At 47.7% G+C, this 13,226-nt stretch overlaps 1 protein-coding gene across 1 annotated transcript in view; it reads right to left on the bottom strand.

The window, feature by feature from the left end:
• The window catches only part of KPNA6 (karyopherin subunit alpha 6), a 34,585-nt gene extending 24,045 nt beyond the window's left edge, over positions 1–10,540 (bottom strand). Inside the window, exons 1-2 of the mRNA XM_069757016.1 lie at positions 10,438–10,540; positions 2,647–2,780 (exon numbers count right to left, since the gene is read on the bottom strand). Coding sequence (XP_069613117.1) covers positions 2,647–2,780; positions 10,438–10,441 — 138 coding nt within the window. The 5' untranslated portion in view covers positions 10,442–10,540. The remainder of the gene's footprint in view (positions 1–2,646; positions 2,781–10,437) is intronic.
• Positions 10,541–13,226: the final 2,686 nt, after the last annotated feature.

Consider the following 13,226-nt stretch of genomic DNA (forward strand, 5'->3'; position numbering starts at 1 on the left):
CTCATTTGGAGTGACTGGCTTCAGACTGGTCATGCGCCTTCAAGACCAGGGACTGCTGGTCATGCGCCTTCAAGACCAGGGACTGCTGGTCATGCGCCTTCAAGACCGGGGACTGCTGGTCATGCGCCTTCAAGACCAGGGACTGCTGGTCATGCGCCTTCAAGACCAGGGACTGCTGGTCATGCGCCTTCAAGACCAGGGACTGCTGGTCATGCGCCTTCAAGACCAGGGACTGCTGGTCATGCGCCTTCAAGACCAGGGACTGCTGGTCATGCGCCTTCAAGACCAGGGACTGCTGGTCATGCGCCTTCAAGACCAGGGACTGCTGGTCATGCGCCTTCAAGACCAGGGACTGCTGGTCATGCGCCTTCAAGACCAGGGACTGCTGGTCATGCGCCTTTAAGACCAGGTACTACTGGTCTGGCCGTGGTTAACGGAGGGATTCATTCCTTTATGCTGTAGTGTGGAGCGGGGGGAAGGGAGCGGTGTCTCCTTACCCGTATCCTGAGTCCCGAGTCCACGTTTAATTAGCGCTGTCTTCGGCGCTGAAAGCCGCCAGGTTCTATGGAGGAGCTGCTTCCGGGTGGCGTTGGTGTCCTGGGCGGCAGGAGAACAAAGATGGCCGCCAAGAATTGCGAGTGCTCTCATCCTGAAAGAAAAGTGCCTGGATGGGGGGGGGGGGGGTTGGGGGGGAAGGGGGGGCAGAGCCAAAAAGTGCGGCCTAGAGTGGGAGGAGTCTCTGGGTTTGCGGCCTACACAAACCCGAAGCCGGGGGCTAAATTTTTGGTGCCGGCCGGTGCCGAGCAGGAAAAAACGAAGGCGACCCCCGGCTGTAAAAAAAAAGGCGGCTGCGCAGAGTCCTCCAGACGCTCCAGTCCAGGCACTTACCCAAGAAGCCGCTGGAAGGCAGAGTACACAGCTCTATTCGGCAGGTCAGAGATCCTCTGCTGTCGCTGCTGTTTGGACGGTGTGGTGATAAAGAGAAGCCCTCAATCCATCATCCCTTTAGTAGGGAGGTGGAGAGGGACCGTCTGCCTCCTTGTACCATCCGCTTTCAACAGTGGTGGTACAGTGGGGGCTGCTCGGATGCCACGAGGTGCCAAAGGATTAATCCTTTAGGGTGGGATCCGGCATTAGGCCTGGCTGGGGAAGAGGGTACGTGGAGGTGACACTCCATGTGCTTGTCCGTTCAGGGTGTGGGGAGATTGGTGCCCTTGAAGGGACCTGTCGCCCTTAAAAATCAGCCCAGGCGTGGCAAGTCGCAGGAGAGGATACGGAGAGGTGACACTCTCCATGCTCGCTTGTTGATGGTTTGGGGAAGGATCCGTCGCCCCTTCGTTCGTTGTAAGAGGTAAAATCAGAAATGTAAAAAATAAAATAATAAAGAGTTTTGGGTCTTAATAGCAGGCCCGTCCGTGTGCCTCCTACGGACACCAAGCAAGAACTGGTTAGCTGAGAGCCAGCAGGAGGGTGTATACTGCAGGGGAGGAGCGAACTTTCTTTGTATCACTTAGTGTCAGCCTCCTTAGTGGCAGCAGCAGCATACACCCACGGTTTGTGTACCCCAATGAGGCGAAGGAGAAAGAGGTTAGATTATACTCACCCAGGGGCGGTCCCGCTGCGGTGGGTGTCGCGGTCCGGGGCCTCCCATCTTCATAGGATGAAGTCCTTTTTCTTGTCTTCACACTGCGGCTCCGGCGCAGGCGTACTTTATCTCCCTGTTGAGGGCAGAGCAAAGTACTGCAGTGTGCAGGCGCCGGGCCTCTCTGGCCTTTCCCAGCTCCTGCGCACTACAGTACTTTGCTCTGCCCTCAACAGGACAAAGTACACCTGCGCCGGAGCGTGAAGACAAGAAGAGGACGTCATCGTAAGAAGATGGGAGGCCCCGGACTGCGACACCCATCGGACCGGACCGCAGCGGGAACACCCCTGGGTGAGTACAATCTAACCTCTTTTTATCATCCTTCAGGATACATCGGGGGCTTATCTACAGCATTACAGAATGCTGTAGATAAGCCCCTGATGCTAGTGGGCTTAGCTCATAGTCGATTTTGGGGGTGACAGGTGCCCTTTAAGACGTGGACTTCATAGATCCTATCCATCATGTAGATTATAGGTGCTAGCGGGCCCAGAGTTTATCAAATCGAAAAAAAGAAGAAACAAAGTATACCCGCACTGCTGTCATACGCGATCACCTATCGGCGTGCTACAATATGCTGTACCAGCCCCTATACCTCCTACTCAATGCATGGGCATAAGGGGTGCTCAACCAAAAAGATATATAATTCAAAAGCAAAAGAAAAAAAGTGGTTAGCACTCACCAAACCCGATGCAGATCTGTGGAAGCGCATGTAGCGCGAAACAGCTGTCATCCTTCAGACATCATGTTCTCCCTGTCCATGTCCATGTCAAAATAAAGACTTTTTATAGCATCGGGTTTGGTGAGTGCTAACCACTTTTTTTCTTTTGCTTTGGGCCCAGAGTTTAGTTTGCAACCACCAATGTCTAGAATGAAGAACTCCCATGCCTTCACAACAGAATTGTAGTTGCCAATGCCATACATACTGTACCTTCTATGGAAGGTACGAAAACAGTCAATTATATTACACCGCTTAGAACAATGAAATTAAGGATAAAAATTCTAGCCTGTTCTTCACGCTTCTGTTTTCTGAGCTGGATTCCTTCTTCTTCACGCCGCCTGCGCATCTCCTCAGGGTTTAGAGCCTTGTTCTTGTAGCTCTTCATGCGACTGTTGTCCTTCCCAGGGCTCGCTAGGGAGTCTAGAAGGAAAAAAAAGCCTTATTGTTCACCACTGCACAATTAAGCTTAAAAAAAAATTATACTGTTTATGACAATCTCCTTTGTCACAGATACCAACAGTCCACAACAGTAGTGAGCTTACAAGCCACAAAACATACAGTAGATCTATGCTTCTCCTGAGGAAGAAGTCATACGGACTTCGAAACGCGTTGAGAATAGATAATAAAAATACTATCTTCTCATCATCCAATGCTTGGATCGTTATTGGCACAGCAGCGCAGGTAATAGCCACATTTTTTTCTCCATGATGATGTTCTGAATCTGTCAGTTTACTGGCCTGTGGATCCGCGGCAGCTGTGGACTCTGACGAGTCATATATGCGCTAACACTACGAAAACTAGGTGAGTGCAAACTAAAGTGTGAATTTTGTATTGTCATCGGATAAGACCCTATTGGCGCTTTCTCCCCCATAGAGTGTTCCTGTATAAGCCTATCATTCTGACAGATGTCAATAAATTATAATACAGAAATCCTGGTAACATTTACTAGTTGTTTTTTTTTTTTTTTTAAAGACTATCTCTGAACAGGTTTTATTTTCTCATCTGTGAGATATTAGTGAAAATTACAATGTAAACTATGCAAGCCAAGACCAAGGGGGTGTTACAAAGACTCTTCACTGGGGTGATGTTCTTATTCCCCTTTATGATGTTTACCAATCATAAGCAGTAGGTATAAGAACACATCCCCAGAGAAGGTCTGCTTTCTCTGTGCAATATGGAAAGACATGTAAAAACACACGGCTCTGCTCTCCTCATCGACCTCACTGACCGTAATTACTGTGCCGGGAGAAGAGAGCAGAGCTGTGTGTCCCTACATCTCTTGTCGCTCTCCTCTACTCCCCTTCCTCACACACTGACTGCAATGAGAGCCCTGCAGAGGTGTAGGTAATGACACACAGCTCTGCTCTCCTGGTAGTTAGCTCTGGTTAGACATGAATCTTACCACACATCGTACAGATGCCCCCAGTTTATAACTGGGTAGAGTTATACTTTTCCCAATGTAACTGCCCCAGAGAAGAATCTCTTAATGCCGCCTTGGTCTTAGAAAAAAATTAGAATCTAAACTTGACAAGCCAATATCTTGGTAATGGAGATAAGAAAAACACTTTGTTCAGCTCAACAGTCAGGATTCCATAATGTGGCCAATTTAACATTCTAAAACTGGTGAAAAGTCTATAAACATTGTTCCCTGTGCAAGATCAATCATGCTTTACAGTTGTGGCAATTCCAGTTTTAGCTGCATATTCATATTTATTTTTATTTAAGGCTAGTGTTTCAAAATTTAGTTTGTCTTCTCAGTTTTGAGAAAGAGACCAACAAAATTACGGTAATTTGAAAATCAGATTCTTTGTACAACTGATACAAATGGAAGTACTGGGGTCCCAATGATTAATATGTGGGGTCCTTCCCGATTCTGTTACTTGTCAGTTTTTAGAATGGAAGATTAAATTCAGCATATTGTGCTTTTTCTTCTAAAAACGGACACGTAATGGAACCCATGATACTCAAAGAGGTCCTTCTGCTTCTGTATGTATCGGTAATACAAGGGATCCATTTTTAATGATGCTTGCCTGTTCCTATATACAGAACAGCCTCCCTGTAACTGCCAGGTCTCTCAATCATCTTCTTAAAGGACACCTGTCACCCCGTTTTTTTCAAGAAGAGCTAAAAATAGCGTTAAATAGGGGCAGAGCTGGGCTTTACATTAGTATATTTTGGAGCCTTTATTCCCCACCTATGCTGCCGAAACACCTTTGTAAAGTCGCCGTTTTGGGCTGTCACTCACGCTGGTCAGGTCATATGGGCGTGGTGACAGCGCTGTTTCTCCCCCAGATCTCCGTTGGTGGCGTAGTGGTGTGTGCACGTCCAAGTGGCGAATCCACTGCGCAGCTTCAAGGAAAATAGCGCGATCTGCGCTATTCAGCCGTTTATCGGTGGGCGCGGCCATCTTTGTGAGGCAGCGCGTGCGCAGATGGTTCTTCTCGGCTTCCCGGGGCTTCAGGAAAATGGCCGCGAGATGCCGCGCGTGCGCAGATGGCGATCTCGACGGCCATTTTCCTGAAGCCAAGTTCGCATCTCGGCTGCAGGAAAATGGCCGCCGCGATCTCCATCTGCGCACGCGCGGCATCCCGCGGCCATTTTCCTGAAGCCCCGGGAAGCCGAGAAGAACCATCTGCGCACGCGCGGCCTCACAAAGATGGCTGTGCCCACCGATAAACGGCTGAATAGCTCAGATCGCGCTATTGTCCTTGAAGCTGCGCAGTGGATTCGCCACTTGGACATGCGCACACCACTACGCCACCAACGGAGATCTGGGGGAGAAACAGCGCTGTCACCACGCCCATATGACCTGACCAGCGTGAGTGACAGCCCAAAACGGCGACTTTACAAAGGTATTTCGGCAGCATAGGTGGGGAATAAAGGCTCCAAAATACACTAATGTAAAGCCCAGCTCTGCCCCTATTTAACGCTATTTTTAGCTCTTCTTGAAAAAACGGGGTGACAGGTTCCCTTTAAGGTACCTTCACATTGAACAACTTAACAACGGTATCGCTAGCGATCCGTGACGTTGCAGAGTCCTGGATAGCGATATCGTTGTTTGACACGCAGCAGCGATCTGGATCCTGCTGTGCCATCGTTGGTCGGAGCAGAAAGGCCAGAACTTTATTTCGTCGCTGGATCTCCCGCAGACATCGCTGAATCGGCGTGTGTGATGCCGATTCAGCGATGTCTTCACTGGTAACCAGTGTAAATGTAAAAAAAAAAAAAAACACTACATACTTACATTCCAGTGTCTGTCGCGTCCCCCGGCGTCAGCTTCCCTGCACTGTGTCAGCGCCAGCTGGCCGTAAAGCACAGCGGTGACGTCACCGCTCTGCTTTACGGCCGGCGCTCACAGTGCAGGGAAGCAGAACGCCGGGGGGCGCGACAGACACCGGAATGTAAGTATGTACTGTTTTTTTTACATTTACACTGGTAACCAGGGTAAACATCGGGTTACTAAGCGCGGCCCTGCGCTTAGTAACCCGATGTTTACCCTGGTTACCCGGGGACTTCGGCATCGTTGGTCACTGGAGAGCTGTCTGTGTGACAGCTCTCCAGCGACGCTGCAGCGATCGGCATCGTTGTCTAGATCGCTGCAGCGTTGCTAAATGTGACGGTACCTTAAGAGTTACCAATGTCTAAGCCAGGGGTCCCCAACCTGTAGCTCGGGAGCCACATGTGGCTTGCGGTCCCATGAATTGTGGCTCGCAGCTCTCTGCCAGCTTGGTGCATTAGCTGCAGTTATAGCAAACAGGTATGAGGAGAAAATCTAAAAATGATTAATTTTATGTGTAGCCCTGAACAGAAGAGCTGATCTGATGCACATATACTGGTTATAGGGGTTTTAGAGATAATTTAAGTATGGGATGCTGGAGACAGGATGATACCACCTGTCAGATAAGGTGCCTGAAGCTAAATGTGACAGTATGTTGAGAGTGCTTGATGGGAGAATACTGAATGGGAGTATTGTGGGGACCGCTGGATCTTGTTATACTGCTTCGGGGTAGTATCTGTGGAAAAGCTTTGGTTATCATTATACCCATAATGGGGGCTCTGGTTGCCACTACTGTGAGGAAGCAATATGTGGCTCGCGACGCCCTCTCAGAGCGGAATGTGGCTGTCTAGGTCAGAAAGGTTGGGGACCACTGGTCTAAGCGCTATGTAAGTCTCAGGGCTGTAGAGTCGGAATTGTAGTCGTGGAGTCAGAGTCATGGAAATTGAGGAGTTGGAGGTTTGGCTTACCGACTCCACAGCCCCGGCAGGGCTGTGGAGTTGGAGTTGCAGCCCATTTTGGTGGAGTCGGGGTCATGGAATTTGAGAAGTTGGAGTCTGAGTCTTGGGTTACCGACTCCACAGCCCTGGTAAGTGTAATGTCGACAGAGAAAAACAAAACGAGTAAACCAATGCCCACTCAGAGCCACAGAGGGTACCGATTGGCTGCCGCACTGCCAATATGACAACAGCGCTGCAGTGAAGACCTCCGAACCTTAGACCCTTGGAACAGCAGTGGAGACCCACTAATAAATCTGATGAATAAAGCAGTTTGTCTTCTTGAAACAAACTACGGTAAGTATAGGAATTTTCTTATAAAGGGGAAACTCTTTTAACTATTTCTTTACTATTGACTCATTTTAACAAGAGACTACATGTTCCTTTTTTATTTTTCGTTTTCTTCTCCCCTTTATTCCAAGAGCCATAACGTTTTCACTTTTCCATAAATATGGCCATGTCATGGCTTGTTTTTTCCGGGACGAGTTGTACTTTCAATTGACAGCACTCATTTTATTATATTCTGTACTGGAAAGTGAGGAAAAAAAATTAAAAGTGAGGCAAACTTGCTATTCTACAGTAGATTTTTGGGGTTTTTATTTACAGCGTAAATTTTACGGTAATACTGACCAGGCAATATGATTCTCCGGGTCAGTACAATTACGCAGATATCAAACATGCACAATTTTGGTTTTGTTTAAGTGGCGAAACAAATTCAGAAATTTGGAAAAACAAAACTAGCTTGTGTCGCCACATTCCAAAAGCCATAACGTTTCAATTTTTCCGAGACAATGTTTTTACTGATCTAATTTTGAGGTCGATACGATGTTTTGATCGCCTGTTATTACATTTGTTTCGGTTGTGGCAGAGGCTGAGAAACTGCCAATTCTGGAGTTTTGTTTTATCTCATTACGCTGTTTACCGGTTTAATTTATTTTATATTTTGATAGGCAGCACTCCTACAAACGCAGTGATACCAAATGTGTGTATTTTTTTATTCTTAATTTTTAACGAAGAAAAAAGGAGGGTGATTTGAACTTTTATTTTTTTCATATTGTTTAAAACTTTTTTTTTTTTAACTTTTCACAGCATGTTAGTCCCCTAAGGGAACTTGAATCTGCAGTGATCTGATCACTTCTGCTATATACAGCAATGCCACAGCATTGGCTGTCATGGCAACACATCGGCATCCCGTGATCACATCGAGGGAGCGCGCCAATCAAGGGATAGAACAGCGCAGAAATGCTGCATTTTTTCTGTTGCGGTTTTATTTAGCCATAGATCTGCTGCATTCTAACTATCCAAAATAGATGTGATTTAATGAAAACTCATGCCCACTGTATGGCGGCTAAAGACACTGCTAAATGCGGCATTTTTTCACTTAAGCTTCTATGGGGCGTCATTGGTGTAGTCGCCTGAGCGACATGGTCCCCAAGTGGCTTTTAAATGTTGTTTTTTTAATCAAATCAAATAGTCAGGGTAAAATATACCTGGCAGAAATAATAGAGCCAGCGCCTGATACATGCTGCCTGATGTTCAGGCAGCATGAATCAAATGTCAGGTTTAATTTAAAGGGAACCAGTCACCTAATTCATGCTCCCAAACCACGGGCAGCATGAATCTGGCAAAATATACTTTAAAGATCTTTGTGGGAGAGACCTGTCAATCACAAGCAGCAGCTCTGGGAGAAGTCGGCAAGGGGCAGCACTGGATTTCAGAGAAAAAAAAACACACGTGGCTGCAATTGTGGGGCCAGGCTCTGGTTCAGATTACAGGTTCCCTTTAAACAATTGTTCATTTTCTGCTTCTCAGCATGTCAGATTGAAAGAAATCAAATAATTTAATCGTTTTCCCACCGTATAATTTTAACTTAATGCTAAGGGTTCAATTGGGAACAAACACAACCTCTCATTTTAAAAGGCCTGGAGGCGGCTGATGCCAGCTGATATGGCTTTCAACAGACCCCCATTCTACAGCTAAGAGGGGCATCCTGTCGTCTCAAACTCAAAAATATTTCCCGGATCCGTGCTTTCCTTGACCGCAACACTGCAAAAACGCTAGTGCATGCCCTTATCATCTCCCGCCTCGACTACTGCAACCTCCTACTCTCTGGACTCCCCTCTAGCACTCTGGCACCACTCCAACCCATCCTACACTCTGCTGCCCGACTAATCCACCTGTCCCCCCGCTATTCCCCAGCCTCTCCCCTGTGTCAAGCCCTTCACTGGCTTCCTATCGCCCAGAGACTCCAGTTCAAAACCCTCACACTGACATACAAAGCCATCCACAACCTGTCTCCTCCATACATCTGTGACATGGTCTCCCGGTACCTACCTACACGCAACCTCCGATCCTCCCAAGACCTCCTTCTCTACTCCCCTCTCATCTCTTCTTCCCATAACCGCATCCAAGACTTCTCCCGTGCTTCCCCCATACTCTGGAACTCTCTACCCCAACACATCAGACTTGCGCCTACCATAGAAACCTTCAAAAAGAACCTGAAGACTCATCTCTTCCGACAAGCCTACAGCCTGCAGTGATCCTCAACCTACTGAACAGCCGCACAGCCAGCTCTTCCCTCTCCTAGTGTATCCTCACCCATCCCCTGCAGACTGTGAGCCCTCGCGGGCAGGGTCCTCCCTCCTTATGTACTCGTGTGCCTTGTTATCTGCTCATGTTTAATGTATTTGTCTATATTTGCCCCGTATTCACATGTAAAGCGCCATGGAATAAATGGCGCTATAAAAATGTATAATAATAATAATAATAATCTACCCTGAGACATCTGTTGTTCATGCAGCCAGGTTGTCACAACAGCGTGTACACTGATGCTAGCTAGTCCGCTCACTGGCTCAGAGGTCCCGTGGCCGCAGTCACACCACCTTAGTGAGAAAGAAGGTGAAATCTGAAGCTTGCAGGCCATAGGAAATCAGCACGATGCTGGGTCATACCAACCGCCCAGAAATTCATACTGTGCGGAGCCCTGTACACTACTATACGCCATCAGTACAATGTAGCTGTGCAGTTGGTCGCTTTCTCGCAGGCAGCATTTAGTGCCCAGACGTTGTCTACTGGTCACGCACCGTCTCTCCTAGCTACATTTGTGACGCCATGCGGTGCACAAGACAATGTAGCTATATACGTGTAATAATGGGGTAGCACTGCTACGATATTGGTGAGCTGATGATCGGATATCAGGATCATAACGGTGGGGGTCCGGCGCCTCCAACGGTCAGCGTTGGATGTAAGCCATGTATTGTGGTGGACCGAGTGGTATAGTTCTGCCCCCCATCACACTGTTTAGGGGCTGCAGACCAGCAGCTTTATAGTAGTGGAAAACCACTCTAGAAGACATTTACAGACACTTTCAAGGGATCGACCAAGAACAGCGCCCCACCAATGCACCGGCTGCTTGTGGTAGTGCAGATGTGCCACAGTCTGTGCTGGAGGGGAGCTGCAGTAGCAGGCACAACCTGAGTGCAGGGGGGGCGCTGGTTTTGGAGAAAAGCATTAGTCCAGGCTTTCCGTGGGGTATATGGGGGGCGAGTCTCACTAGGACATACACACAGAACGCTGGTGACAGAACTCCGCGCCATTCTTACAGGGAGGACCCCAGGGCTCAGCACATGGACTAAACTTGTGTGCGAGACCGAGTACAACTCCCCACAGCGGCGAGTGAGGCACCAGGGTGGTGAGACTGGGCCCCTCCGGGGACAGGCACGTAGGAAGGGCAGTACCGCGCCAAGTACCCGCATATGACCGTGATCCTTGGATCCCCCCTTCACTCTCACCCCCCAAATCTCACCCATGCTGCCCCCGGTCTGTCAGGGCCTCTCCCGGCTCCTCTGGGACAATATGTCTGACTAACGGAAGCCTCTGAATGACAATCTAAGGCGCAGGGCGATTTTGCGTAAGTGAACGTCAAGAAATTCCTTGTACGTGCGTGTCACGAGGGCTGGTACGTGCGTTCCACCGCTTAAAGCGATAGGGTTCTATTTAGGACTTATTCAGTCTAGCGCTGTTACACACGTAAAGAGCCTAGCTATTAACCCTTTCGCAAGGAAGACGGAAGACCTCTCATTCTGTGCTGTATTCATCGTCAGTCAGCCAGTAGAGGGCGCCATCACAGTGTACAACCCGGAAACTGCCATCTTCACTGTCACTTTCTACATGTGATCATCCGGCAGATAGCATCAGGGCTCATCGCCAGAATCATGCTAAGGCTAAGTTCACATTTGCGTTGTGCGGTGCGCACAACGCATGCAAAACGCAGCTTTTTGTGACATTCGTTCATTTTTGCATGATTTTTGGCGCAGAAAAAAAATGCATCATGCAGCGTCCTCTGCGCCCTGACGCTTGAGGTCTCACGGCTCTGCTGGATGCGGCAGCACTGTGCCCTCCAGGCATATTTGCTAATCTAATATAGGGCACCAGAGCCTGATTACAGGGATGTGTCACTTATTAAGCTGCGTGCTGTAGTTTCAATACAATCAGTGTTTTATCTGCCGGAGATGATCACTATATGGGTAGGTTCGCACAAGCAATTCCTCCACATCCAAGAAAAACGTTCTGTTTGTTCTGATCAGAGTGACATCAGTTTTTCTCAGATGTGAAGAGAAAAGAAATAAAGGTTTTACCACCTTCTCAGTTTATCAGTCTGTGAACATCGGTCTGCACTCAGATGTCATCCGAGTGCAATATGATATTATTAAATGATCCACAGACTTGTATTGCTGATTGTGATCCAATACTCAGGTCAAAATCATACATGTCTACACTTTTTTCCCACAGACCACTCGGTCCAAAGAAAAAAAAAGGACATTTGCACATTCCCATAGAATATCAAAAGGTACAAGTGCTATCCATGAAAACTACAGCTGGCAGTTGTAAGAGAACATTAGCGGTGTGCATGAGCCCAGTGACTACATCTCACGCACAGACCAGTCAGGTTAATCTGTGTAACCCCGCGCCACCACTGATTGGCAGATTGCTGACAATGTACACAGGAAGCTGCCAATCAGAGTTGTGGATGGGGTTATATAGAGTCCAGAAGTCTTAGCTCTCCTACATTTACAGCAAACAAGAATTCTATCAAAACTACACCAAGCAGCCTAGTAAGTGATACATCCCTGGAATCCGGCTCTTTTGCCCGATATTATAATGTGCTCAGATTATATCGGCAGACAGCGACAACCCTGGCACATGCTGCAAACACGTTTCCTCCAGCGGTGCTCCAGGTGCGCCGAATGTCTGTGGAGAAAATCCAGTCTGGCTGAAGATTTCATCCACTGTAAGTTTATGCTTAAAACATACACCACTGCCCTTCACCTCTCCAAACAAACCTATTTCAACACCCTCATCACCTCGCTATCCAACAATCCTAAGCATCTCTTTGACAGTTTTCATTCCCTCCTCAATGCGAGAGTGAAGGCCCCAACCACAGATCTCAGCACTGTCAAGCTGGCCAATTATTTCACTCAGCACTGACGATCAGGGCAATTATTTCAAATAAAAAAATTACCATATCCAACAGGAAATTTTCTCCTAACCCCCTCATACCATGCCCGGTCCTCCCTCCTCCCCCACTGCATCTTGCTCACTCTCTGTCTTTGAACCAGTAAGGGAAGAAGTCATCCAACTCCTTGCATCTTCCTACCACTTGCACCAGTGACCCTATTCCTTCACATCTCCTCCAGTCCATTTCCCTGGCTGTCACCACTCACCTAACTAAAATATTTAATCTCTCTCATCTGGTATCTTTCCCTCTTCTTTTAAACATGTCAGTATACATCCATTACTTAAAAAAAAAATTCTTCAACCAGAACTGCTTGTGTTAACTATAGACCTGTCTCTAATCTTACCTTCATCTATAAACTCCTATAACGCCTGGTCCACTCCTGTCTTACCCGCTATCTCTCAGATAACTCTCTTCTCGACCCTCTACAATCCAGTTTCTGCTCTTCACACTTTACGGACACTGCCCTCACTAAAGTCTCTAATGACCTACTAACAGCTAAATCTAATAGTCACTACTCCATGCTAATTCTCTTGGATCTCTCTGCAGCATTCGACACTGTGGATCATCAGCTCCTCCTCACTATGCTCCGCTCCATCGGCCTCAAGGACACCGTTCTCTCCTGGTTCTCCTTCTACCTCTCTGACCGCTCCTTCATTGTCTCTTATGCTGGTGTTGAGGAGAGCCATAAGATCAAATACTTAATTAACCCCAAGCCATAAGAGATTGAGAGAAATGACCCATAACGTGTATTGTTTGATCTTACATAAGTTTTTTAGATGAAAGTAAGACACTAAAGATGGCTGCCATTTCCTGTATCAGAGAGCCATGTGGCTGCCTGGCTGGTATCCAAGATGACGCCCACCCTGATGACCTCATGGATCCACCCACAGTGACGCCCACCTTGATGACCTCATGGACCAACCCACCCTGATGACCTCATGGATCCTCCCATGGACTTGCTCATTGCCCAACCCACTAACCAATGGAATGCATCCGATCACTCCCATTTTAGAGCTAACCGAGCCCCCTTACAGGGGATATGTAACCATGTGTTCTGACTGAATAAAGTCTCTTTT

The sequence above is a fragment of the Ranitomeya imitator genome, chromosome 3 (assembly GCF_032444005.1).
Source record: "Ranitomeya imitator isolate aRanImi1 chromosome 3, aRanImi1.pri, whole genome shotgun sequence".
In the NCBI taxonomy this organism is placed as follows: domain Eukaryota; kingdom Metazoa; phylum Chordata; class Amphibia; order Anura; family Dendrobatidae; genus Ranitomeya; species Ranitomeya imitator.